General features: G+C 53.4%; 4 protein-coding genes across 13 annotated transcripts in view; 2 read left to right on the top strand and 2 right to left on the bottom strand.

Annotated features, from left to right (window-relative positions):
* Positions 1-289, top strand: part of SMG5 (SMG5 nonsense mediated mRNA decay factor) — a 23,576-nt gene extending 23,287 nt beyond the window's left edge. The window contains exon 22 of the mRNA XM_028488152.2: positions 233-289. Within this exon, the coding sequence (XP_028343953.1) occupies positions 233-289 (57 nt within the window). The remainder of the gene's footprint in view (positions 1-232) is intronic.
* Positions 290-3,503: 3,214 nt separating this feature from the next.
* On the top strand, positions 3,504-6,729 carry PAQR6 (progestin and adipoQ receptor family member 6). Of its 2 annotated transcripts, none has more exons than XM_024116149.3 (7): positions 3,504-3,968; positions 4,423-4,550; positions 4,683-4,888; positions 5,023-5,149; positions 5,551-5,647; positions 5,854-6,004; positions 6,335-6,729. In XM_024116149.3, exons 1-7 carry the CDS (start codon positions 3,708-3,710, stop codon positions 6,607-6,609), a joined length of 1,245 nt encoding a protein of 414 aa, XP_023971917.2. In that variant the 5' UTR covers positions 3,504-3,707; the 3' UTR covers positions 6,610-6,729. The 2 variants fall into 2 exon arrangements, with proteins under 2 accessions (XP_023971917.2, XP_023971916.2); XM_024116148.3 differs by having other exon boundaries at positions 3,504-3,977.
* A 488-nt stretch (positions 6,730-7,217) lies between these two features.
* On the bottom strand, positions 7,218-10,277 carry BGLAP (bone gamma-carboxyglutamate protein). Its single transcript, XM_007110368.3, has 4 exons — positions 8,615-10,277; positions 8,318-8,356; positions 8,044-8,113; positions 7,218-7,890 (listed from the first exon to the last, which is right to left on the bottom strand). The coding sequence occupies exons 1-4, from the start codon at positions 8,676-8,678 to the stop codon at positions 7,761-7,763; spliced, it is 303 nt and encodes a 100-aa protein (XP_007110430.1). The 5' UTR covers positions 8,679-10,277; the 3' UTR covers positions 7,218-7,760.
* A 117-nt stretch (positions 10,278-10,394) lies between these two features.
* The window catches only part of SLC25A44 (solute carrier family 25 member 44), a 46,576-nt gene continuing 29,546 nt past the window's right edge, over positions 10,395-27,424 (bottom strand). For 4 of the 9 annotated variants that reach the window (XM_055084286.1, XM_055084287.1, XM_055084288.1 and 1 more), the window contains 4 exons: positions 14,812-14,917; positions 13,956-14,056; positions 12,433-12,628; positions 10,395-10,908 (listed from right to left, as the gene is read on the bottom strand). In XM_055084286.1, coding sequence (XP_054940261.1) covers positions 10,855-10,908; positions 12,433-12,628; positions 13,956-14,056; positions 14,812-14,917 — 457 coding nt within the window. In that variant the 3' untranslated portion in view covers positions 10,395-10,854. The other 5 variants (XM_055084290.1, XM_007110372.3, XM_055084292.1 and 2 more) reach the window with 4 other exon arrangements.

Here is a 27,424-nt window from a genome sequence, read left to right as displayed (position 1 = left end):
TGGCAGCCAGGACCACCACCTGTAGTCACCCCACCACACGCAGACTCACGCACGCACACAGGAAGGAAGCGCAGCTGCACACAGGCTGCAGGGAGGGCCCAGGAGCCAGCTGGGAGGGTGGGGTCCCCCTGTTGCCAAGACGACGTCAGGAAAGCAAGGAAAGTGCTTGGAGCAGGAGAGGCCTGTGGGCCCCTAGCCAGCCTTCCTGCCTCAGCCCCCCTGCTTTCCCCAGGGGCAGGTGGCAGGCACGGGTGTCTGCGTTTCGTTGGAGTGGTTCCTGGACCTCTGAGGGGAAGGGACAGCAGAAGGGGCCCTTCTTCCTCACCCAAGATGCAGGGTGGTTGGTGCCAGGAGTTTGGGCCCTCTGGGCCTGGGGGTAGAGTTGGGTAACACCAGGTGTCTGGGTGGTTCTCTGCAGACCCTTCCTCTCCTCGAGGACCACCCATCCCCCTCTCATCTCCCTTTGCAGGGGCTGGGCAGCTCTGGAGCCTTGGGGACTCTTAAGGAAGAGGGGCCTGGAGCTGCCTGCACCAATAGCAGGGCAGGGCTTAGATCCCCTCCTCCTGCTGCAGGGGCTGCACACCCATTGCCCCACTTCTGTTTTCTGTCTCCCTTTGTCTAGCTTCCAGGGCAGGGAGCAGGCCCACGACGGCTGCAGGCAGTCTGGCCTATATGCCAATGAGGGCTTCTGTGCCCGCCAGCCCCGTGGTCACTGCGCTTTGTGCTCTGGGCTGCTGTGCTGGGACAGAGTGGGATGCCAGTAAGAGGAGAGAGGGGTGAAGTTTGAAGCCACAACCCCCCTTACTATCTAGGGAGGGACCTGTGTTCGGATGGACAGCAGAAAGGCGAGGCCCCTTGAAGCTGCCCGGCCAGGGACCCTCTGCCCTGATGGGCTTCCCTACTTTTGTCCTTTCCCGGGACTAAAGGCCTGGAGGAGCTGAGCATGGGGCTAGCTTCTGGAGTGTTGAGGTGAATGTGAGAGCAGAGATCATGAATAGCTCAGGGCAGTGAGTGGAGCAGCAAGAGGGGGGCTGAGTGGGGGAGGCTTTGGCCAGAATTGCCTCGGCCCCTCCCCCTCGGGCTGCACATACAGCTCGGGCTGGGGGTTGAGGGTCGGGGAGCTCAGCTCTGCTGTTCCCCACCCCAGCGCTAGCCTAGCTTACCAGACTGTTCTCGGAGAACAGGCTTCCTGCCTCCTTCCTCTAAGACAGCAAGTCTGGGACAACCTGGGGGGAGTGGGATCACCCCCACTTCCAGTCCCTGACAGAGACTGAGACTAAAGCATCACTTAATAAAGACCCCCAGAAGCTCACTCCTTGTCTCCTGGTGCCTTTCTGTACAATTTTATTGGGACATTGGAGATTACGTGCTGAAATGGCAGTTTGGCAAGGTTTCTTTGAGCTGGCCCGGTTGAAGCAAGAAACCAGCAGTTGGAGCACAAACTCCAGAGATGGTTTTGATAGATGTGAAGTTCATTGAACTGAGCTGCTGCCTTCACAAGGGTGATGGGTGAAAACAATATACAGATGATCCTGAACAATATGCGGTTTTAGGGCGCTGACCCCTATGCAAGCAAAAATCTGCACTTGATTTTACAGTCTGCCCTCTGTATCTGCACTTCCACATCCACGATTCAACCAACTGGGGACCCTGTAGTACTGAGTACATATTTAGTGAAAGAAAGCTGCATATAAACGCAGTTCAAACCTATGTTCAAGGGTCAACTATTTTGAAGGCTGCGTTGCTCACTGGGGGTGGTTTGTGGTTTTCAGCTGGGTCCTCTGAATCAGGGAGAAACTTCCTCAAAGGAGAGGTGAGGGTGAACCTTGAAACCAGCCTCTGAGTCTTCAACCCCGTCCCTCCGCAAGGACTGACACCTCAAGTGTGTCTGGGGAGTGGAGAAGCTTGGCGAGCCCCTCGTGGTTGAACCAACATTTACCAAATGCATTTGCTCTGGATTCTGCCCAGCACCAGGCGCTGAGAGGCAGCGAACCACGGTGAGAAGAGGTTTTGGAGAATTCAATTTCAGGGTTTGGATTCCTCTGCCCGGCTTGAGGCAGAGCCACCCTCAGCTCCTGGGAGAGCCTGGAACCCTGGAGCCGTGGGACAGCCTGGTCTGAGGGGGGCGCTCTGCACCACCCTGGCTGCATCCTGGCTAGGGCCCTGGCCTCTTCCGGCCAGTCTGCTCTCAGTGGGGTGGGGTCAAGCTGGAGGGGCTGGCTGTGTGCTGGAGCCCGAGTGAGCTGCCTGCTAATGGGGCTGGGCCACCCCGCACTGCTCCCTGGAGGCTGGACAAGGCTGGGATTGTTCTCTGGCTCCCCTTTGTCTCCCACTCCCCGCCCAGGCCTGGCCCGCCTGCCCGCCACTCTCCTCTCCCTCCCATTGGCCCGGCTGGCAAGAGCCAGGGACTCCACCCGTGGAGCCCGGGGCCTGCCGACCCAGCAGCTTAGGAGCGCCCATCAAACTCTGGGTAAGGAAGCTCACCTGGGGCCGAGACGCCCATTCTGGGGAACTAGAGGCCACTCGCCTGCTCCGGCCGGCCCCTCCCCCATTTCCATGGCTACAGCACAAACTCTACTTCAGAGACCTCTGAACCCCAGTGCTGAGGGAAGGGACCCTGAGGGGAGCTAGAGGCCAGCATCGTCCTGGTCCACCCCTCCCCCAGGCAGCTGGGCCGCACTCAGGATAAGTCAGAAAAACCCCATCCCACTTCCGGGAGGGGTCATCGATCTTAGCTTTTTTTTTTTTTGGCTGCGCCCCGAGGCTTGTGGTAGTGGGATCTTAGCTCCCCGACCCGGGATCAAACCCAGGCCCCCGGCAGTGAAAGCACAGAGTCCTAACCACTGGACCGCCAGGGAATTCCCGGGGTCATCTATCAAATCTCAGCCAGGGTGCAGGGACTAGGGACCAGGTCGGCCTTGTGTCCAGCAGGGTCCCCAGCACCCAAGCTCAAGGGCAGAGGGCCCCCAAAATGTTGAAAGACAGAACAGAGGCTTGGGATTCAGGCTGGCGGTGTGAGGGCCCAGAGTGTGTGCGGAGCAAACATGCACACAGCGAGTAGGCAAAGCGATGACAGGAAGAGGCGCGGGACTGGGCTGGAAAGTTTCGGCCTGGAGAGGTGGGAGGAGTGTCCTGTTCTCCCTCCTCCCGGGGCAGTTCCACCCGCCCCGGTGGCCCAGCCCATCCACTTGTGTCAAGGAATGTGCCTGGGAGAGGTGGCCTGAGAGGCGGGCGGGGCAGCAAAGCTGCGGCCACCTGGAGGCAGCACACAGGTCTGAGGCTGAGGGGCCGGGGCTCAGGTGGGGCAGGGACCCCAGACGCCCCCCGGGGCACAAGTGTAGTCTTCAGAGAAGAGCCAGGCATCCCCCTAATTCCTTGTCCCACCGGTAGGCATCTGGCCTCTCCAAGAATTCTGAGAACCCTAAGTTTTCTGTGCTCAGCCCAGGCACTGTGAGCCAAGGGGCTTTCTGGTGCTGGCAACGGCGGCGGTGGTGTGTGCTTAGGCTCACTCTGTGCTGTCCTCCGTAAGTCAGGGTTCTTCTGAGACAAAAATTGGGGGTTGGGGACCTGGCTCCAGGGTCCAGGGTTACCGAGGTAGCCTTCTGGCTGAGGAGGACCCTCCACTCCTTGCTGAGTGGAGGCTGACCAGCCCCCCTCAATGGGGGAACTAAATAGCCCCCAGGCTAGGCTGGGGAGGGGTTGGGGTTATGACCACTGGGGAAGCTGGGCCAGCCTCCCCTGGCCTGAAGGAAGCAGCTTGGTGGTCAGCTACCACCCGTATGCATGCCCGTGTACACAGCCTACCCTGGGACTCAGTGACCAGGTCCAACCTGGACCTGGGCGAAAAGGGACCTGTGGATCGGGGCAGATACCTAATTCCCCGCCTGCCCTTTGTCTCTAGGTCAACGTGGAGGTGCCGGGCCACCATGCTCAGTCTCAAGCTGCCCCAACTCCTTCGCGTCCACCAGGTCCCCAGGGTGAGGGATTCACCAACTCCTGCTTCTCAGGGGACTGGCTGGGGCAAAGTTTCTTCTCTTTTTGCAAGTGCAGAAGTCCCTGCTGTAGGCTAACTCTTATCCCTGCCATTTCAGTGTGGGACTCTTCTGTTCTCTAAGGAACAGGCTGGTGACCTGCTCCCTAGAGCCCAGAACACTCCTTAATCCAGTAGCCTTCCTCAGAGCACCCTGTGTCCATCCTATCTTGTCCCCTTACTCTGCCTCTTCTGTTTCTCACCTGCTCTCTGGGTACTGGAAGCTGTGGTGAGATGGGGTTGGATTTAGTTTGACTTTGGGGCCATTGTGATCTCCAGCCCATTCCCTTCAACCCTGCTTCCAGAGAAAGGGTGGGACACAGTGGAGTCCCTTGGAGAGAAAGGGTGGGACACAGTGACTCCTCTCCTCTCCCTGCCCCCCACAACCCCAGGTGTTCTGGGAAGATGGTATCATGTCTGGCTACCGCCACCCCACCAGCTCGGCCTTGGACTGTGTCCTCAGCTCCTTCCAGATGACCAACGAGACCGTCAACATCTGGACTCACTTCCTGCCCACCTGGTGAGGGAGGCTCTGTCCCAGGATTGGGCATCGAGCTCAAGGGGGTACTCAGGCGGACCGGGACCGTCCGGGCCCGCGGGCTGCACTGGGAGTCGCTGGGGGTCCGGTGGCCTGAGCACGTGCCTGCCGCAGGTACTTCCTGTGGCGCCTCCTGGCGCTGGCGGGAGGCCAGGGCTTCCGATCGGAGCCCTACCACTGGCCGCTGCTCGTCTTCCTGCTGCCCGCCTGCCTCTACCCGTTTGCGTCGTGCTGCGCGCACACCTTCAGCTCCATGTCTCCCCGCGCGCGTCACATCTGCTACTTCCTGGACTACGGCGCGCTCAGCCTCTACAGCCTGGGTGAGCCCCGCGGCGGAGGCGGCGGGTGGGGGGAGCGGTGGGCCGGGGGGCGGGAGCGTTCCGGGGCGGGGCGGGGGCGTGGCGCGGGGTCTCCGGGGCGGGGCCTCAGCTCCCCTCCCCCGCCCCCCCGCCAGGCTGCGCCTTCCCCTATGCCGCCTACTCCATGCCGGCCTCCTGGCTGCACAGCCGCCTGCACCAGCTATTTGTGCCCGCCGCCGCACTCAATTCCTTCCTGTGCACCGGCCTCTCCTGCTACTCCCGGTGGGTTCTCGGCCAGTGGTGAAGGGGAAGGCGGAGGGACAGGACAGGGCACCCACAAACACTTGGACACCCAGGACCGCTGGGTTGTGCCTGCGTTTCACTGCTCTTGAACAACATTGGTAACAATGGGACCGTTTATTTAGGACTTACTGTGCCCAGACCCAGACCCTGTGCACCAGCACCATCCCTGCGCCGTCTTTAACCCTCACAGCCACCTAAGAGGCAGGTGTCTATCCCCGTCTAACAGCTGTTGTCACTTAACAGAGGAGTCATGTGGCCTAAGGGCTTTCACAGCCACTAAGCTACACTGACATTCCATCTTGGCCAAAGGTCCCCTGTCCTCCTCTGACCCCCCACCCCAGCGTAAGGATGGTGACCAGCCTTTCACTCCCGCCTCCCAGGTTCCCCGAGCTAGAAAGCCCTGCGCTCAGTAAGATCCTCCGCACGGCCGCCTTCACCTATCCCTTTCTGTTCGACAACCTCCCGCTCTTCTATCGGGTAAGGTTCCTGCTTTCCTGTCCTGAACCTCACAGTGCCCACTCCCAGCCCTGCCCCCTCGATCCCCGACTCAGCCCTGCCGCCCGCCCAGCTAGCCCATCACCCAGTCCAGCTGTGCTCTCCCCCTCCTCATCCTCACCAGATCCCAGACACATGATGTCCACCCCCAAAGCCCCTCCCCGTCAACCTTGCTTTTCCTTTGCCAGCTCGGACTGTGCTGGGGCAGGGGCCACAGCTGTGGGCAGGAGGCACTGAGCACCAGCCACGGCTACCACCTCTTCTGCGCGTTGCTCACTGGCTTCCTCTTTGCCTCCCACCTGCCTGAGCGGCTGGCACCAGGACGCTTTGATTACATCGGTGAGAGCAGACCTGGCCTGGCCCAGGAGGGGATGGGGAGACAGCTCCCCAGAGCACAGAGTGAACTGAGTAAAGGAGAGCATTCTTGGCAGGGCCCTCAGGGTCCAGGCCCAGCCCGTCCTCAGATAACAAAACCAGCAGCCTGTAGGCCAGGGGCTCTGCACAGCAGCTCACTCACTCTTGCCAATAACTCTGGGAATTGGGTTTCTCATTCCCAGTTTTAGGGGAGTAGCAGGCCCAGAGGATGTGGTGCTCACCACGGGTCACAGGATGAGTTGGGGCAGCCCTGGGGATGGGGTATGTGCCCTCACCCGCCCATCCTCCCCACAGGCCACAGCCACCAGCTATTCCACATCTGTGCAGTGCTGGGCACGCACTTCCAGCTGGAGGCGGTGCTGGCTGATATGGGATCTCGCCGAGCCTGGCTGGCCATGCAGGAACCGCCGCTGGGCCTGGCGGGCACAGTGGCCACACTGGGCTTGGCGGTGGCCGGGAACCTGCTCATCATTGCTGCTTTCACAGCTTCCCTATTTCGGGCTCCCAGTACGTGCCCCCTGCTGCAGGGTGGCCCGCTGGAGGGGAATACAAAGGCCAAACTACAGTGAGGCCCCAGCTCTGAGCCTGCCCTGGAGGGAAGCAGAGGCCAGGCCCCACCCCCCCCCCCCGTGCTGGGGAGGAGCCCAGACCGGGGCCTGATAAGGTGGGGGCACTTCTGAGCCTGGAACCAAGAGGAGTGGCTGAGGAGAGAGTGCGGAGATCAGAAGGCAGAGGAGAGGAGAGGGGCTGGGGGGCTGGTAGAGAGTAGGAGGGTCGAAGCAGAGGCCAGGCCCCACCCCCCCCCCCCCGTGCTGGGGAGGAGCCCAGACCGGAGCCTGATAAGATGGGGGCACTTCTGAGCCTGGAACCAAGAGGAGTGGCTGAGGAGAGAGTGCGGAGATCAGAAGGCAGAGGAGAGGAGAGGGGCTGGGGGGCTGGTAGAGAGTAGGAGGGTCAGGGAGGGTGCTCTTGATAGGGCTGGGGGAAGTGCTGAGGGTCTGAGAGGGGAGGTGCGTGTGTCCAGGCTGGAGCTGCCCCACCCGCCGTCGAAGGCTGGGATGGGGAGGTGTTGGGCCCTTTCATCTGGTCCCATCGCTGGTGCTCCTGGAGTTTCTGCTCAGCCCAGGCAAGAACTAACATGACTAACCCAGGCCCATCCTGAATGCTTATTAACCAGGCCGGGAGGCCCGCTACTGCCCCCACCCCCAAACCAGGGAGTACCATCTGCCGGAAGCTCTTTGCCTATGGCGACGAGGCTGTCTGTCCTGGTCACAGCCGTGTACTCCAGGCGTCCAGGCCTTTGGGATCTGGTCTATTTGGGTGTGTCACGGATGGGGCAGTGGGTTGAGGTGGGGGAGGGTGCTGGGCTAGAGAGGAGAACCCTATTTAGACTTTAGGAAGCCACCTTCAATGCTTCTGGACTGAGGCAGGGATAAATAAATAACTCAACAACAGATTCTGGGAAGCACTTTCTGGGACTGAAAGAGGTAAAACCTCCTCTCCACTCCCCATCCTCCCAATACCTCCTCCTCACACTCCACAGATGGACAAAGAATTCCGGAGTTTATTCTGCAGCAGCTGGGATGATGCTCCCAGCTGCTGGGATCTCACATTTGCCGGGCAGGGAGGTCAGGGCGAGGGGAAGGCGAGGGGAAGGGGAGGGGTCCCGGAGAGGAGCCAGAGCTGGGGGCTGCCAGCCAGGCCGGCAGGGCTGAGAGCTCTAGGCTGTGCCGTAGAAGCGCCGATAGGCCTCCTGGAAGCCAATGTGGTCAGCCAGCTCGTCACAGGCGGGGTTGAGCTCACACACCTCCCTCCTGGGCTCCAGCGGATCTGGGTAGGGGGCTGGGGCTCTGAGAGCCCAACACACTGGCATCAGCCTCCACGCAAAATGCCTGCCCCTCCTCCCACTGCACTTGGGGCTCCAGAGTCCTCCCACAGCGGCCGCTCCTCCCAGCCCATCCTGGAGGTGCAGGGCCCTGGCCCAGCACCTCCTTTTCTCTCACCCCAGCCCATGATCCAGGTAGCGCCTGAGTCTCTTCACCACCTCGCTGCCCTCCTGCTTGGACACAAAGGCTGTGGAGCAGAGGGTCAGGGGTCAGGTGACTCCGAGTTTGGGTGGACAAGGTGGGGAGCAGGCTGGCCTTCCTGAGAGCCAGATGGGAGGGGGCAGGAGGGGAGAATGGGACTGAGGGGACCAGGGTGAGACAGGGGTGCTGGGAGTGGGCAGCACCATTGAGTGATACAGGGCACAGCTTCCCATCAGGCCCTGCCTCATACCTGCACCTTTGCCAGACTCCTCATCTCTGGGCTTTGCATCTGCAAAAGAAAGGAGCCCAGTTCACCCCTGCTCATCCCTGGGGCTCTCCCTCTCCTCCCCTCTCCCCTCCTCTCTGGCAGCTTGCTCTTCCCTCCTCTCCCTCCACAAGGACAGCAGTGGGGGCAAACGGACTGAGCCCACAGCAAGGTGGTTAGACTGCCAATAGGGCCTGCCAGTGGAAGGGGTGAGGAGAGGTGAGGCCATGGTGCTTTCCCCTCGCAGCTCCCGCGGGCTGGGGCAGGGGTAGGGGCACTCACCTGCCCAGCCAGCGAGGCAGAGTGTGGCCAGGGCCAGTAGGGCGAGGAACATGAGGGGTCTCATGGTGTGTCTGTCAGCGGCTGCGCTAGGGCTGCTGCTCAGGACTCAGCTGGTCTGCCCCTCCCAGCCTCCAGCGCTGTTTTATACTCTCTGGGCTGTGCCCCAGAGGCAAGGGTGAGGGCGGGTCTTGGGGGAATCTACCAGGGCTATTTGGGGGTCATCCGCCTGGGCCAAACCCCAAAGGATGTTGTGGTTGGAGCTGCGGCTGCCTGGGCAGGCCCCTGGGAGTGATGGAGGAAGGTGGGCCGCAGTCCAAGACTGCCAGCCTCCAGACAAGGTCCCCAGCCCCTCCTCAAGGGGGTCGCCCCAGGTCCCCCAGCCCCTACTCACTCTCCCTCGGAGCCCCAGCCTCAGTTTGAGCACCAGCGGGGCAGACCGGGAGGGGTAGGAGGGGGAGCCTAGAGAGGAAGGGGGTGCCCAGAGGTCCAAAATAGATTTGCACAGAGCTGGGCCACAGCCTCCCACAGGCTGACTTCCACTGTCAGCCCTGTGGGCAGGAGCCAAACTCAGGGAGGGAGGGCCAATGCCCTCATTCACCCCGAGGGCCCCTGCCCCAGAGAGACCTCAACAGCAGGCCTGGCATGGGGGCGGCTCGACTCTGCTCAGGCCCTGAGCCTCGGGACGGGGGAAGGGGTTGGGGCAGCATAAGGCCAAGAGCCAAAAGCCAACACAGGTGTGGCCAGGCGTGAGGTAAGGACAGCCCTTCTGTCTGCGACCGGCCAGGTGGGCACTGAGGTGGCAACCCCCTTCCCCAGGCCCCTCGCACCTCTGAGCTCCTGACCGCTCCACCCCGATCCTTTTCCTGCCCTCACAGCCTCCCCACTGCCCGCAACCCTGGGGACCTGTCCTCCGAGGGGCAGAACATCCAGCCTGGAAAGCCCCTCCCCACAACTGAAAGCCACTTCTGCCTCAGCTCAGCCTGGAGAAGAGGGAGGGCGTCCTCACCCACCATCCACTCACCGGCTGGAGACCTGCCAGACGAAGCACTGCTGCCTTCAACCCACGGCCGGTGGCTGGATGTTTGGGTGTGTCCGGGAGGAGAGAGGAGCCACTAGGCTCAATTTGGGGGGGGTGGGGTTGACCATCAGGGACCACCCTGCCATCTTCCCGAGTGTCCCCGCTGCTCCTAGACAGACCCAACCAGGCCTCTACAGAGTTAGGGTGAAGCCCTCGCGAGGGAAGAAAGTTCTGCCCCCACCCATACCCACCCCCTTCACCCTCCAGTCTGGAGGAAACACCCACCCTGCCTTTGGCTAAGTCACTCCTGATGCCCTGTGGCCCTGGCTGGGGAAGAGTGGGTTTTGAGAAGCCAGAGGACAAAGTCCCAGCCATTTGGAGGGCCCACTTGCTCCATGTTCGAGCACTCACCAGGCGCAAACACACACCTAGGGAGGCCCACCATAGAGCTTTTCAGAATCAACCCAAGGCAAAGAGAAGGGCAGGCGCAGCTGGACAGAGTGACACCACCGCCCCCCGACCCGCCCGGCAGCTTGTCCTGGCCTCAGGGAACCCAAGGCTCCTGGTTTCCGTGACAAGGGGCTCCACTGCCCTTCCATACATGATGGTCAGATGCACCCCCCACCAACCCACCCCAGCCTGGATGCTCTCAGAGCCCTGCAACTGGGGCCTCCATTGGAGCCAGGACTCTGGAGTCCAGGGTGGGATCTTGGCCCAGGAGAGTCCTGGGAGAGGCCCAGGCAGAGGGAACATCCTCACAGATTACAGTGTGGTGGAGGAAGTTTATTTGCGGATGTGGGGAGAACATGGCAAGGGCCCTCGGGCTGGCCAGCAAGGGGACAATCAGTGGAAACTGAATACAGATTCCCCAAGCCAGGTCCTAGGGAGGGCTCAGGAATAGGCGATATGTGTGATGCGGGTAGGGTTGGGGGTTGGCCTGAACCTAAAGGAGAGGAAGCATGGTGCCTAATTCCCAGGGTGGGAGCTGGCCAAGAATCCTAAAGTTAGAAAACAGGGAGGAATCTGAAGGTAGTGTGTGTTTTTGACCCCAAGGGAGCCCCAGAGGCACAACGGCAGTGGAGACAGCTGAGGCCTCCTTCTCCGGCAAATTCCATCACTGCTTAGGGACTGTTCTGGGAGGCAGCTCACTCAGGCCCAGCATCCTGGACCACAGGCCCTTGACCTTGACTGCCCTCAGCTCCTGGGCCAGGCCCTCTCCTCCTCACTCAGGCTCCCTCAGCACGGCCACCAGCTCCTTCTGTTCTCTGTGTAGAGCCTGACATCAATGAGAGAGAACAGACAGACTGAGAGATGAGAAAATCCAAACCCTTTCCCTCCACTGTCCTTGACTCCAGGCCTGGGTTTCCCCCAGGATGATAAGGGAGGGGTCTGTAACTCATATCACAGGCCCAGCAGGGCATATTAGGAAATCCGCCCCACTCAGCAGTTGTTTATGGCAGGCTGGGTGCCGTGGCCACCTAGGCTGGGCCTCCCCAGAGCAGAGCCGATTTTCAAAAAGGGCCCCTTAAGTGTCCCCCGATCCTCTGACCTCACCGGAGATTTCTAGCAGAGAAACTTTCTTAAATTAAGTGGACTTTCAGCTGGGCTAGAGACATGGGAATTGTAGGGAAAAGGGCTCTTTGAGCCCACACAGGGCTCAGCACTGAACACTCAATCCAGCTGACCCACTTCAAACAATGGTTAGCATCTGTAGCTGTAATGGGAGAGGTGTGGCTATAAGACCAGGGGGCTTCCTTCTTCCTCTTAAAATAGAAGCACTGAATGTCAGAGCTGGCAGGGCATTGGGGATCACTATTTGGCCAATTTGGAAGCCAAAGCCTAGACAGGGGAATGACCCTTTGGCCTCATGGTGATGAAGCGCCAATGGCAGAGCAGCCGGAGGACTCAGCAAGGCAGCCCCGAGAGTACCCGAGACACAGCTCTCAACTGTGGAACCTGTCCCAGGAGACGGCGCTAGGCTGAGGCCTCGGTTATACCACCCGGGTGTCTGCTGTGTAGAGCCTGGGCCACTGCACTACACTACACTACACTACACACCCCCAGGGCCAGTGTGTTACAGGAGGAGGCTGAGGGGGTGAAGATAAGAGGAAGCAGAGCAAGGCACCAGCCTTTCTCCTGCTGCCGCCTCCCTGAGGCTTGGGGCCTTGCTGAGGCTGGGGCAGGGCCCTCAGATTGCCCCTGACTGGTCTTGGGAAGAAGACCAGGGGACCTGAGAGCCATGGATCTGGGGACTTATTCCCCTCGGGAATAGGAGGGTCTGCCCCAGGAAGGGAGCTGTCGAGTGGCCACAGGTAAACATAAGTTGGACATCTAAATGATGAAGAGAACCCAATAATGGGCCACCGTTCAAGCCCCACTAGAAACCCTCTTTTGGAACTACATTTTGAGCCGGCAAGAAAATCCATCTCATCACTCTGTAGCCACGTGTGCTATCTGCGTCACCCAGCCTGATTACTCTCTTCCCCCTTATTCACCAACTTGACCCCAAGTGACTGTGGGCCACTTTCAGAAATTAAGTTCACCCTCAAAGGACACATATTTGTTGCATAGAGGATATGTTTTAGGTATGTTGACGGCTCTAGAAGTCATTCTAATGTACACATTTTAAAGGTACTGGGCAGTGGTCACGTGGAGTAGAACCACCATGGCTACAGAGGATTAACCCTGACCTTGACATGGAGGAGCCGTCCCTGGGCAAGTCACTTGCCCTCCCTGGGCCCGTTTTCTCCTCGGCTGCAGCAGGGGAGCACGTGCCTGAGGGCAGGGCCGGGACACTCACCTTCCAGGCCTGCTGCCGGGCCTGGCCCTGCAGCTGCAGCTCCTCCACCTGCCTGCGCCCGGCCAGGACGGCATCTGCCAGCTGCCTGTTCTCGGCCTCCTGTTTCTGCACACGGCGCTGCAGGGCGTCCCGCTGCTGCAGAAAGTAGGGCACCACAGTGCCGCGCAGGTCTTTCTCTGGGATCCCACTAGGACGCCTGCAGGGCCGCAGGGGTGGGGATAGGGAGTCGTCGTGTGGGGTAAGGCTTCTCCTTCCAAACCCAGTCAGTGGCATTCCCACCTTCAGCCTCAAGCTGGGCTGGCTTTCGAGGCCTCTCCTGTGGTCCCTCTCACTCCCAAGACCCAACTGCATGGCTCCTGCTCCTGAGGGGAACGCTAACCCCTTTTCCCTTAGCTTCAGCTCCCAGGAACCCATCTCTCCTCTCTCACCAACCCGCACCTTAGCCCTCCTCCTCATCCACAGACACCCCCTCCAGCTGTAAACCTCCAGGGCTAGAGATGACTTTCCTCAGTCCTTGTGACCATGTGCCTTGCTGGTACATCCACACCGTGGGACTGTGAGCTGGAGAGATAGGGGAAAGGTGGTGGCCTGAGAGCAGGCCCAGACCCCAAGAGGCCCTGGCTGGCTAATGTGAAAAGATAATGGAGAGACAGGTCTGAGGAGGCAACAGTTTAGGGGGTTCTGAGTGCCCAGAGCGAGGAGACAGGCCAGTTCTCATGGGCAGTGGGGTAGAAGCCACTGTAGGTTCTTTAAAAATTCTTTCTCAGTTATAAAAGTTAATTCTCTTAAGTTATGAATGTCACAAAGCACTAGCATATTGAAAAGCACAAAAAAGGTTTTTACTGCTCCTGACCTAGGATTCTACTCAGGCAGGGAATGGAGGCAGGAGGCAGGCGCTCAGGCCACTCGCCATCTCGGTGGCCTCAACTCTCCACTCCTGTCCCCAGGGCCTCCTTCTCCATCCTGCCCAGAACAACCTGGCAGCAGGGCTGCCCACTGGAATGACAGCTCCGGGAGAGAAGGTCTTTCATGTCTTAGTCACTGCTGAATCTCTGGCATCTAGAACAGTATTAGGCGTATAGTTAAGTGCTTCTAAGTATTTGTTGACTGAACAAATGAATAAAAACCAGATGCCTGGGCCAGACTAATCGACATTAAGACTCCAAACCTCGCTATTGTGCCTCATCCCACTCCCTCTACCCTCTCTCTTGCAGGGCAGATGGGCCCTGAAATGAGCTCCCCGGGAAGATTTCTCTCATCCCAGTCACCTCAACCCCCTGGACAACATGCGCTTGCCCCCAGCTCTCCTCCCCACGAGGGGCTATGCATTTGTCTCTCTGTTCTGGGTCACTGTTTGGTGTTGGTCCTCTCCACCTGTCCCTGTCACAAGGTCCTCTCAGGGGCTGAGAGCCCAGAGTCTCATGCATATGGGTCCATCAGAAAAGCTCCTTAGGATGCTGGACTGCAGCCTCTTTCCCCGCGAGCCCTCCCGTGGCCGGGGGAGCAGGTACCACCCTTCTCACCAAGCCGGCTCCTTGCAGTCCTTGCTTTCTTCCACAATCGCATCCAGCGCATTCAGGACAGCTTCCAGGTTTCCCTCCGCTTTGATTTCAGAGATTTCCTCCTGAAGAGAAAGGAGGAAAGAGCTATAGTAATACCAGACAATTCCATATGCTGAACTACTAACTGCACTTAGTAAAATTTTAGCTAATTTAAGTTCTGTCTTTATACAAACAATCCAACTTTTCTACATGTGACTCTTATAATTAAGAAAATAAAGTATAAAATAGAATACATGTCAAAAGTGCCTGCAGCAAGCCTCTCCTCCTGCACATCATCTCTGAAGGCTGCATCCCTGCTGTTGTCCCCACAGCTGAGCACCCTTTGCGGACATCACACATACATTCTGATGCTTAACGAAGCCCATCCTGGAGTGTGACAGCATGGAAGTTAAACTCCCAAGAGGGATCACTTAAAGACAGGAATGGAATCCTGTCCTTTTCTGTATCCCCTCCGGTATGCAGTTCCAATGAATTCAACAATTTGCCAAATGCCTCCTCTGTGCCAGGCTTTGCATCAGGCGCTGGAGAAACACAGAGGAGTAGACCCAGGCGTGCCCTCGCTGAGCTCACAAGGTCAGGTGGAACAACAACTATGAACTCAATTACAACACAGGGCAATGAGAGAAGGGGCATTCAAGACACCCCTTCTTGAATTTGGAGGGAACGGATGATGGCCACTGCAACCTGGGGGCACAGAGGACAGTTTTGGGGACTGAGGGTAGAGAGGGGCTGAGGGCAGGGTCCCTGCCTTCAGGGGGCTGACGATCTGGAGGCAGAACCCGAGCCAATAGTACCTTCTGGGCTTCTTGCCACTCACCTGGATAGATGTCTGCAACTGAGTTACAAACTTGTCATAGATGCGCTGTGTCATCTCAGGCTGCAACTGGTAGAAGCACTTGTAACAGTCAGTGAATCTCTGGTAGCTGGGGGGAAGGAGAGAAGGCAAAGGTTGGGGGGTTCAGAGTCATTGGCTCTTGCCTGGGCAGCCCTGCCCCTCATCACAGGACTCTAAGCCTTGTCTCCTTCATGGAGCTGGTTAAAGGCAGTGGAGGCAAAGTGTCTCGTCTGCAGCTCCAGTCTTTGAGGATGGCTCAGCCCCATCAGTCTCCCCACTTCCTCTCAGCAGAGCCCCAGTTGAGTTCAGGTGTCTCCCTCTGAAGGGTGGGTCACAATTAGGCCAGCCGTGGTTCTTAAACTTGACCTTACCAAGCACCAAATCACCAGGAGAGATTGTTAAAACTCAGATCGCTGGGCCCCACCCCCTCAGTTTTGAACAAGCTCCAAGGTGATGCTGGTGCTGCTTGTCTGGGCACTCCACTTTGAGAATCTCTGGTCATTCTAGTCCCCCTGCAGGGCTGCGTTAGGACAGGACACGTGGTCTCTGGGAGAGGTTTCCTTACTCCTAAAAAGAGCCACACAGGAAGGAACTGATGTCTGTAGGGCATGACTACATCCAGGTGATGCCTCTAGCTCCCGGCAACCATGGAGGGCCTGGTCTGAGAGCAGAGCTTCTACCCTAAGGAGGCAGAGCAGAAAGAGGGAAAGGACCTGGGTCTCCGAGAACATCATCAAGCTGCTGAAAACACCCACCTGGAGCAACCCTACCTTGGGGCTTCTTGTTAGTGAGCTAATGGATTTCTCTTATTGTTCACACCATTTAAAATCAGGTCTCTGTCACTTGGCAGCAGATACACCCCTTGTAGCTGGAAAGGTCAAAGGGTACCCAGTACACTTCCAACGGCTTGTTCTTCTTGGAAAAAGAAACTCAAATAAGGTAAATGGCTGTCTCCGCTCCCTCCTCGTTTTTGTGCGTGTCTCTCAGCCTGCTCTCTCAGGCCCTTCCCCTCCACAAGTGTTCACTGAGCACCTGCTATGTGCTGGGTGCTCCGGGTCAATGAGACTGGCACGGCCCTCCTAGAGCTTCCAGTAGAGGAAGAGATGGCAGCACACACAGAAACTCACACGTGAATGTGGAGAAGATTACTTGTGGAGAGGGCCTGGAAGGAAAAGGACCGGGGTCATGGGGCTAAGAGGTGTACCATGGGGATCACCTGTAAGTGTGGAGGTGGTCGGCTTCACCGACCACCTGATGAAGCAATGTTCAAGAGACCTGCAAAGTGTCTGAGGAGGAGTCCTGGAACACAAAAAGCCCACCCTGATGCTTCACTATGGGCCCAGATACCCCTCAGCCATGTGGGCCAGGCTGCTGGGCTCTGGACAAACAGGGGGTTAGGTATCTGGAACCCCATGCATAGCCCGCACCACATCCAGGGAGTCACTACTGGGTCCTCCCTTTCTCATGGCTCTTTGGGCCTCCTGGCCCAATTCCTACCCCCAAAACAATGTCTTCTGAAGCAGGTGCAGTGTGAGAGCAGTGGTGTGCTGAGGCCAGATCACAGTGGCTTGCAAGAGATAACTGTTAAATTTCCAGGAAATCTGTGAGCCAGTTGTTAAACACAGCCATTACTGAAAATTAAATTATACAAAGTTACAATAAATTATATTAAAAACAAAGTACCGGGACTTCCCTGGTGGGGCAGTGGTTAAGAATCCGCCTGCCAATGCAGGGGACATGGGTTCGAGCCCTGGTCCGGGAAGATCCCACATGCCGCGGAGCAACTAAGCCCGTGCGCCACAACTACTGAGCATGCGCTCTAGTGCCCGCGAGCCACAACTACTGAGCCCACGTGCCACAACTACTGAAGCCTATGCACCTAGAGCCTGTGCTCCGCAACAAGAGAAGCCACCGCCATGAGAAGCCAGCGCACCGCAGTGAAGAGTAGTCCCCGCTCGTTGCAACTAGAGAAAGCCTGCACGCAGCAACGAAGACCCAACGCAGCCAAAAATAAATAAATAAAATAAATTTATTTTTTTAAAAAAAGATACTAACTGCTCAAAACATATGACTTTCTAATCATTGTACACATTTTACTCTGCTCTGGAAGCTGTTTCCATCTATGGTCTCGATCTGTGGAAACAGGTGTGCTGCTGCCCATCTCTTCTCTACTGTGTGTAGTGATGCTATGCTGGTAAGCTTAGGAGTATTTACACCTCAGAAACTGGCAAACACTGCAAGCCAGGGCTTTATTTCAGGAGAGCTGGCTGTACGCACCTACCAGCACACCTCTGGGTAAGGGTGACAGTCTTTCATCCTTCTGAGGGTACACATTCGATATCAGTACCCCTTGGAGGCTAAACCTAGGTACCAAAAGGACAATACAAAGATGACAGGCATCCTTTCAACCTGCAGCAGAGCCCCAGACATCTTGCTGTTTTGCCGCTGACTCCATGAGCCACGCAGTCTGTGGCTACATGGAGGAATGTGGAGGCATACATGACGCCTGACAAAGCACAGCTGGAATTGATACCGGGTAATTGTGGCTTGAAATGGGTTTGGCTCAAACACGGGAGATCCTGTTCCTCCTCCCAGCCCACTCGCCAGGCGCATCTGAGCTGGGTGCATCTCCACCCAGTTCAGGCAGCTGACAGCAGACAGGGCCCAGGGCAGGGGTGAGGATAATTCTGCCCACCGGTGCTGCCCGTCAACCCTTCTGGTGTCCCCTTTGGGGTCTGAGACTTCAGTAAAAGTGAAGGACCCAGAAACATGCACACTGTTATAAACACACAAGATGGGAAACATGCTCCAAGGACATGGAGGGAGAACAGCCAGGTTGGAGGCCAGGAGGAAAGTGATTTCTTTTCTTTTTTTATCGGAGTATAATTGCTTTACAATGTTGTGTTAGTTTCTGCTGTACAGTGAAGTCAATCAGCTATATGTATACCTATATCCCCTCCCTCTTGGACCTCCCCCCTCCCCCCTCCACATCCCACCCATCTAGGTCACCACAGAGCACCAAGCCGAGCTCCCTGTGCTATACAGCAGGTTCCCACTAGCTGTCTATTTTACACAGGGTAGTGTATTTATGTCAAACCTAATCTCCCAATTCATCCTACCCTCCCCTTCCCCCACTGTGTCCACACGTCCGTTCTGTACGTCTGCGTTTCTATTCCTGCCCTACAAATATATTCATCTGTACCATTTTTCTAGATTCCATATATATGCGTTAATATATGATATTAGTTTTTCTCTTTCTGACTTACTTCACTCTATATGACAGACTCTACGTCCATCCACATCTCTACAAATGACCCAATTTCATTTCTTTTTATGGCTGAGTAATGTTCCATTGTATATACCACATCTTCTTTATCCATTCATCTATCGATGGACATTTAGGTTTCTTTTCTTTTCTTCTAGTTTCATTGAGACACAATTGACATACAGCACCCTGTAAGTTTAAGGTATACAGCATAATGATTTGACTTACATATATTGGTAAATGATTACCACAATAAGTTTAGTTAATATCCATCATCTCAAATAGAAACAAAAAAAAAAGAAAGAAAAGAAAAAAAAAGGATTTTCCTTGTTATGAGAACTCGTAGGATCTACTTTCTTAACAGCTTTCACATATACCATACAGCAGTGTTAACTGTAGTCATCAAGTTGTACGTTACTTCCCTAGTACTTATTTATCTTATAACTGGAAGTTTGTATCTTTTGATCACCTTAATGCAATTCCCTCTCCCCCAGCCCCCAGGGGTTCATTTCTTGAGAGACAATGCAGACTTGGGAATGCTGTGAATGCCCTTGTGAATTTCCCGAAAACATACATTCACAGAGAAACAGGAAAAGTGATGCATTTTAGAAAACATTCATTGCCACCCCTTCCAAATGTCAACTTTTATCTTCTCATGTAAACTCTAATAACTTGGTGGATAGGGACGCCATCTGCAATGGCGCTGGGATTTCCAGGGTACCCAGAACAGTGTTAGATACATAGCACACTCAAGACATGCTGTAGACCAGGCGACTGGGGCTGAGCTGAGACCTGGGCTGCCTGGCCTCAGGCTTGGTCCATTCCCAGCCACCTCCCCTACCCTGGACGCCAGGGTACCAGGGCCTGGGCTACTTGGACAGAGCAGTCCTCTTCACAGAGCATCCCCAATGGCCTCTCTGCCAAGCCCCCCTTTGCCCTCTGCTGGAACGGTCTCCTGGCCTCGGCCTTCCAAGGGTACACAAGGGGCCATCCAGCTTTGTGCCGGGTAAGTGTACGGCTCTAAAGACTGCCTGTCCTTTTGCCTAGGTTCAAATCCTACCTCTACCCCTCATCAGCTGAGTGATCCTGGACAACTTCTTTATCTTTATAAGCATCAGTTTCCTCCTTTGTCAAATGGAGATAATAACTATCCATAAGTCACAAAATTACTGTGAGGATGAAATGAGGTTACATATATAAATACTTAGTACAGTGCAGAGCACACCCGGAAATGCTCCATGTTAGCTACAATTATTATTATTATTCTCAAAGGAACAGTCCTCACCACCCCCTGAGAAGTGTAGAACACAGTCAGCAACTTGGCTTCCCAGGGTTGAGAAGTCTGCCAAAGGCAGGGGCTTAGTAAATGCATCTTGGTTGCAACTGCATGTGCAGGAAGAACCCATTGGCCCCCACTACAAAGAAAAAGCTATGCTGTGGTCCCACAAAAAGGGTCACATTTGTCATCAATGAAAGTAACTTTTATAGTTTTATTTTTGTTTTTGTTTTGTGGTACGCGGGCCTCTCACTGTTGTGGCCTCTCCCGTTGCGGAGCACAGGCTCCGGACGTGCAGGCTCAGCGGCCATGGCTCACGGGCCCAGCCTCTCCGCGGCATGTGGGATCTTCCCCGACCAGGGCACAAACCCATGTCCCCTGCATTGGCAGGCGGACTCTCAACCACTGCGCCACCAGGGAAGCCCAATGAAAGTAACTTTTAAAAGCTGCATTTACTGTTTCAAAACAGAGATGACTACATTAACTGATTTTAACCTTTTTCTCTTAAATACTTCTTGTGCAATATCTGAGATACCATCACTGTTTTTGTTTTTCTGTTTTTTTAAAAATTAATTAATTAATTTATTTATTTATTTTTGGCTGTGTTGGGTCTTCATTTCTGTGCGAGGGCTTTCTCTAGTTGTGGCAAGCGGGGGCCACTCTTCATCGCCGTGTGCGGGCCTCTCACTATCACGGCCTCTCTTGTTGCAGAGCACAGGCTCCAGACGCACAGGCTCAGTAGTTGTGGCTCACAGGCCCAGTTGCTCCGCGGCATGTGGGATCTTCCCAGACCAGGGCTCGAACCCGTGTCCCCTGCGTTAGCAGGCAGATTCTCAACCACTGCGCCACCAGGGAAGCCCCCATCACTGTTTTTGAACTCACTGATAACACATGTCTTTTCCGGCACTAAAAACTCATTGTAGGGCTTCCCTGGTGGCGCAGTGGTTGAGAGTCCGCCTGCCGATGCAGGGGACACGGGTTCGTGCCCCGGTCCGGGAAGATCCCACATGCCGCGGAGCAGCTGGGCCCGTGAGCCATGGCCGCTGAGCCTGCGCATCCGGAGCCTGTGCTCTGCAACAGGAGAGGCCACAACAGTGAGAGGCCCGCGTACTGCAAAAAAAAAAAAAAACAAAAAAAAAGAAAAAAAAACAAAACAAAACAAAAAAACTCATTGTAAACTGAGTTATCACACACGTTTAACTTAAAGTACTTAAGGCCAGAATCAAACTCTGGTGGCTAGTCAATCTGTCAGTTTATATACGCAGATAAATTGTGTAGGAATGGAAAGACAGAGGCACAGACAAGTAAACACGTGTACTAGTGCTAAGGAAGCCCTGGCTTGCCTTCCTTCTCCATGGTAACGGGCTTGCTGCCCGACTGAACGCCTGTTACACAGACTGTCCGCCAGAGGGCGGGTGAGAACTGGCGTTTCCGACCAGTAAAGGAGTGGAGGCCAAAGACAGACCAAGCTGGATAGAAGTGGGGGATAGAAGCTGGGGAGCACAGTGACAGAAATTCATGCTCTCCACCCTCCAACCACCACCTGTACAGCTGCCCTGTTTCATTAAGAAATGTTTCTCGGTCTTCCCTGGTGGAGCAGGGGTTAAGAATACACCTGCCAAGCAGAGGACACGGGTTCGAGCCCTGGTCGGGGAAGATCCCATATGCTGCAGAGCAACTAAGCCCGTGCGCCACAACTACTGAGCCTGTGCTCTAGAGCCTGCGAGCCACAACTACTGAAGCCCGAGCACCCTAGAGCCTGTGCTCTGCAACAAGAGAAGCCACCGCAATGAGAAGCCCACGCACCACAAAGAAGAGGAGCCCTTGCTCGCCGCAACTAGAGAGAGCACGTGCACAGCAACAAAGACCCAACACAGCCAAAAATAAATAAATAAATAAATAAATTTATTTAAAAGAAAGAAAGCAGAGAAAAGGGAAGGGAGGGGAGGGGAGGGAAGGGGCTTCTCTTTTTGGTCTTTCCCCCTCCCCCCTTTCTCAGCCCCAGGACTGAGAAAGTAAGAGGGGGGAAAAGAAAACAGAAGTGTTCCTTGATGAAAATAAGAGCTCAGTCAGCCACATGTAAATCAATTAAGTTAGAACATTCCCACACACCATACACAAAAATAAACTCAAAATGGCTTAAAGACTTAAAATATAAGACCTGACACCGTAAAACTCCTAGAAGAAAACATAGGCAAAACATTCTCTGACATAAATTGTACAAATGCTTTCTTAGGCCAGCCTCCCAAGGCAATAGAAATCAAAGCAAAAATAAACAAATGGGACCTAATCAAACTTACAAGCTTTTGCACAGTAAAGGAAATCATAAACCAAATGAAAAGACAACCTACGAACTGGGAGAAAATATTTGCAAGTGATGCAACCAACAAGGGCTCCCTGGAGGAAGCAACGTCTGAGACCTATGAGAGCAGCAGGAGTCGGTCAGAGGACAGAAGGCCCTGGCAGCGCAGCTGAAGAGTGCACAGGCATGCCTGTGTATGAAGATGTAATAACAAGAAATGTGTACTGAGCACTGACTAGAACCAGGCACTGTTCTAAGCACTCTACGTGGAGTAACTCACTTAGTCCTCACGATAACTCTACGAAGTAGGGTCTATTATCACCATGCCCATTTTTCAGATGCGAATGCTGAGGCAGAGAGAAGCTTGTCCAAGGTCACAGAGTTGGGACATGGTGGAACCATCTGCTCTGGATCAGGTGCCTTGGCCTCCAAGACACACAGTCTGCAGGCTGGTAGGCCAGACACAGAGTCTAGACCGTATCATGATGGGAAGAGCTAGAAAAGGGTTTTAAGCAGGGGTGGGACAAGATCATATTTGTATGTTAGAAGCTCCCTCCGGCTGCTGTGTGAGGGTAGACTCAGGAGGCACAGCTGAGGTGACTGCCGACTTGAGCAAGGCAGACACAGTGGGGATAGAGTAAGGTAGATGGTCTGGAAACACACAAAGAAGAGAGAATCAGCATGATGGGGCTGAAGCCGCACACCACAGTCTGGTGAATCATACCCACACTTCAGAAACTAATCACTGCCAGTAGCACGCATCATCTGTACATTCAAAGAGGGTGAGATATTTCTGAAACACTTATTTAATCAGAACATTTTACATATCAAACCACTCTTTTTCCTGTGAAAAACTGTTTCCTATGAACACCAACAGTCTCTGCCACTAGTTTAAAACTCTACCAGTTCATGTACAAATGCAATCAGCTCTCCTTCCTTGGTCATTGTCAGACGTAGGCTTTAAGTCAGTTTATACAAATCACACTCTGCAGCACATCTCAGGCTGCAAGACTGGACCAGGACAGGCACTGGACCAGTCCGGCATCTAAGAACTTAGGAACTGTCAATCACCTCTCACTCCCTTCAGCCCCACCGGCACTGACAACACATGTGGCCCAGCTGCCAGGTGCCACGGGTACCCCAAACAGTGCTAACTTCAACCGGGGCCCCACCAATACCAATTCTAACCAACTGCCTCTCTTGGCAGGTCCTGATTTATAACAAAATATAGCAAGCCTCATCTGCTTGCTTTAAGAGAATAGCTGTTTCTCAGAAGGTCCAGGAGGCTGTAAGGACAGAAAAGAATCCTTCATTTTCAGAGGACAAGGGAGAGGTCGCAAATGGTAAGTTCCAACATGGCCATGTTTCTATGGTCTGAAGCCTGAGAAAGGACAGATTCAGGCGTCTTTGCGTCAGCCGATCCAATGAAAGGAAGACACCCTAACTGAAGACAGGGTTGTGGGTCTGTGAGATCTGATAGCCCAGCGAGGCCAATAATCTTATAGTCACTCTGGAGTGCATCATATAATTTGCCCCCCTAGCTAAGCTAACACGAATGTGAAAAATATGCTGAGCTGTAGGGAAAACCAACCTGCGGTTTAAAATATCCGTTTGGATAAATGACATGTGAATAAACTAGCTTTTACTATGTAAAGATTCTTGTCCTCGCTTGTCTTTGGGATTGAGGATTTCTAATGACTTGGGAGAGGGTCAAGTATTTGGATACATTTTAAAAGTCTACATGACATTTTACTGAGCCCTTTCTATGTGGAAACCAGCCATAAGTTCCTACTTAACCAAATGAGGGGAAGGCTGTTCTAGCGAGGAGAAGCAGTAAGTGGAAAGAGCAGGTGGCAAGGGTGGGGGGACAGTGCAGCACTCAATGCAGAAGAGCTTATGTGCGTGTGTGTTTGCACCTGCATGCAAGTGTGCATATGCTGCATACCCATGGCCCTGACCATGGCTAGAGAGACAGGAGGGACCAAGGAGTTAATGGCCTTTTACACTAAGCTAAGGAGCTGACATTTGATTCTGGAAGCAACCCTGAGCCAATTAAGCAGGAGAAAGACATGCTCAAATCTGAGCTGTAGACTGGAGGGGGCAGGACTGAAGCTGGAGGGCCATTTTGGAAGCTGGTGCAACAATTGTATGAGAGATAGTGAGGGCCTGAACTAAAGCATTTGCACAAGGATGGAGAGGACACTGAGGAGACAGGCTGGAACCAACAGGGCTTGGTGGCTGACTGGAAGTAAAGGGACAATGAGGACTCCCAAATCTCTGGCCTAGAGAATGAGTAGATGGTGGTATCTTCAACCAAGTTTGGGACCACAGAGGGAGGAGAAATCCTGTTTTGCTGAACTTAATGGTTCTGAGGGACACCAAGTGGAGGTGTCCAAATGAGGGGAAGGCTGTTCTAGCGAGGAGAAGCAGTAAGTGGAAAGAGCAGGTGGGGAGTGGGGACTACTCTTCCTTGCGGTGCGCAGGCTTCTCATTGCGGTGGCTTCTCTTGTTGCGGAGCATGGGCTCCAGGGCGTGTGGGCTCAGTAGTTGTGGCTCGTGGTCTCTAGAGAACAGGCTCAGCAGTTGTGGCGCACAGGCTTAGCTGCTCCACGGCATGTGGGATTTTCCCAGACCAGGGATCGAACCCGGGTCCCCTCGATTGGCAGGCGGATTCTTAACCAATGCGCCACCAGGGAAGCCCCCGTAGTATTTTATTAGATAGTTATTATATTTACGTAACCACGTTCTTCAAATATTGGACATTTTTGGTGGTTCTCAACTATTTTCTACTGAACATGGAGCTACGATGAATATTTTTTGTATGTAAACTTTTTTGAACTTTTCTGAAATAATTATAGATTTGTACGAAGCTGCAAAGAAATGTATCCTTCCCGATGTTATTAACATCTTATACAACTATAGAACAATATCAAAACCAAGAAGCTGACATTGGTACAATCCACAGAACTCATTCAGATTTCAACAGTTACACATACATTTGTTTGTGTGTGTACATCTTTTTATTTATTTATTTATTTTTAATTTATTTTTGGCTGCGTTGGGTCTTCGTTGCTGCGCCCGGGCTTTCTCTAGTTGCAGCGAGCAGGGGCTATTTTCTTCGTTGCAGTGCACGGGCTTCTCATTGCGGTGGCTTCTCTTGTTGCGGAGCACGGGCTCTAGGCACACGGGCTTCAGTAGTTGTGGCTCGCGGGCTCTAGAGTGCAGGTTCAGTAGTTGTGGCAACGGGCTTAGTTGCTCCGCGGCATGTGGGATCTTCCCGGACCAGGGACCGAACCTGTGTCCCCTGCATTGGCAGGTGGATTCTTATCCACTGCGCCACCAGGGAAGCCCCTGTGTATCTTTATCACATGTGTAACCACCACCTCAGTCAAGATACTAGATACTTTTCAAATATATTTGTCGGACTTCCCTGGTGGTCCAGCGGTTAAGAATCCGCCTGGCAATGCGGGGACACAGGTTTGATCCCTGGTCCAGGAAGATCCCACACGCTGTGGAGCAACTAGGCCCATGCACAACTACTGAGCCTCTGCTCTAGAGCCTGCGAGCCACAAATACTGAGCCTGCATGCCACAACTACTGAAGCCTGCGTGCCCTAGAGCCTGTGCTCTGCAACAAGAAGCCACCCCAATGAGAAGCCCGTGCACTACAATGAAGAGTAGCCCCTCCTCGCCACAATTAGAGAAAGCCCGCACGCAGCAATGAAGACCCAACACAGCTAAAAATAATAAGTAAATAAATAAATTTAATAAATTTGTCATGATGTGGGCTGGGGTCTCAAAAAATTCAGAGTCTAGAAGCCTAGAAAGACCTTAAAAGAATCCTAACAACAATCGATCATCTGCACAGCAATCAAAGTACCTTTTAAAGATCAGTCACTGTATTCAGAGCATTTCAAATAAATAGATTTTTAAGCCATTGGAGAGCCATCTCCCACACACGCAAAAAAAAAAAAAGATCAGTCACGACTTAAAAAACATCAATGGCTTTCCATTTCTCTTAGAATAACAAACTCCCTTGCATCTAGTAAAAATAATAACCTCTCTATATAATGCAACAAAGATAGACTATGGGGAAAAATAGATATAAACAATTGTGATGGGAGATTTTAAAATAGAAATGAATGGCGCAATCAAGATTTTTTAAATGAGCATATAAATATATATTTTTTTTTTTTTTTCTTTTTTTGGCCACGTCTTGTGGCATGCGGGATCTTAATTCCCGGACCAGGGATCAAACCCGTGCCCCCTGCAGCGGAAGCATGGAGTCCTAACCACTGGACTGCCAGGGAAATCCTAAAATATTTTAATAATAAAATTTAGGGGCTTCCCTGGTGGCGCAGTGGTTGAGGGTCCGCCTGCCGAGGCAGGGGATACGGGTTCGTGCACCGGTCCGGGAAGATCCCACATGCCGCGGAGCGGCTGGGCCCGTGAGCCATGGCCTCTGAGCCTGCGCGTCCAGAGCCTGCGCGTCCGGAGCCTGTGCTCCGCAACGGGAGAGGCCACAACAGTGAGAAGCCTGCGTACCGCAAAAAAAATTAAAAATAAATAAATAAATATTCTTAGTTTCCTGAGAGTTTTATCATGAATCAGTGTTGAATCTTGTCAAATGCTTTGTCTACATGTATTGAAATGATCATGAAGTATTTCCTTTATTCTGTTAATATGGTGGTTATAGTTATTGACTCTTAATTTTAAACTAACCTTTCATTCTGCAATAAACTCTACTTGCTCATAAGGTATTATGCTCTTTACCTATTGCTGAATTCAATTAGCTAATAGTTTAATGATTTTTGCATCTATGTTCATGATATATATTGATATCTCACTTTCTTTCCTTGAAATGTCTTTTGCCAGTTTTGGTATTAGAGTGATACTTGTTCTCATTTTTTCAAAAAAATTGGAAAAAGTATTCCCTTTTCCCTATTTTCTGAAAATTTATGTAGAATTAAAGCTTTTCTTCCTTAAATGTTTGATAGAATTCACCAATAAAGCCATGTGGACCTGAAGTTCTTTTGCAGGAAAATTTCTGATAATAAATTTCTTTGATATAAGGCTATTTACATTTTCTGTCTCATATCAGTTTTACTAAGCTATTATTTTTCAAGAAATGTGATGACTTCATCTAATTTATTGGTTAAAATTTGTCCATTATTATCCTTTTAATGATTGTAAGATCTATAATAACATCCCCAATTTCATTCCTGATAGGGATAATCTGTGCTTTTTCTTTTTCCACTGAGTTTTGCTAGAGGTTTAACTTTATTACTCTTCTCAAAGAACCAACTTTTGGCTGTGTTAACTCTATGATTTACCTGTTTTCAGTATCACTGAGTTTTGCTCTTACTTTTTTTTTTTTTAACATCTTTATTGGAGTATAACTGTTTTACAATAGTGTGTTAGTTTCTCCTTTACAACAAAGTGAATCAGTTATACATATACATATGTTCCCATATCCCTTCCCTCTTGCGTCTCCCTCCCTCCCACCCCACTCGGTGGTCACAAAGCACAGAGGTGATCCCCCTGTGCTATGCGGCAGCTTCCCACTAGCTATCTAATTTACATTTGGTAGTGCATATATGTCCCTGCCACTCTCTCACTTCGTCACAGCTTACCCTTCCCCCTCCCCATGTCCTCAAGTCCATGCTCTAGTAGGTCTGTGTTTTATTCCCGTCCTACCACTAATCTCTTCATAACATTTTTTTTCTTAGATTCCATATATATGTGTTAGCATA

Source organism: Physeter macrocephalus, chromosome 4 (assembly GCF_002837175.3).
Source record: "Physeter macrocephalus isolate SW-GA chromosome 4, ASM283717v5, whole genome shotgun sequence".
Classification (NCBI taxonomy): Eukaryota; Metazoa; Chordata; class Mammalia; order Artiodactyla; family Physeteridae; genus Physeter; species Physeter macrocephalus.
Note: the sequence above shows the minus strand (reverse complement) of the source record. Positions and strands in the feature narration are given on the sequence as shown.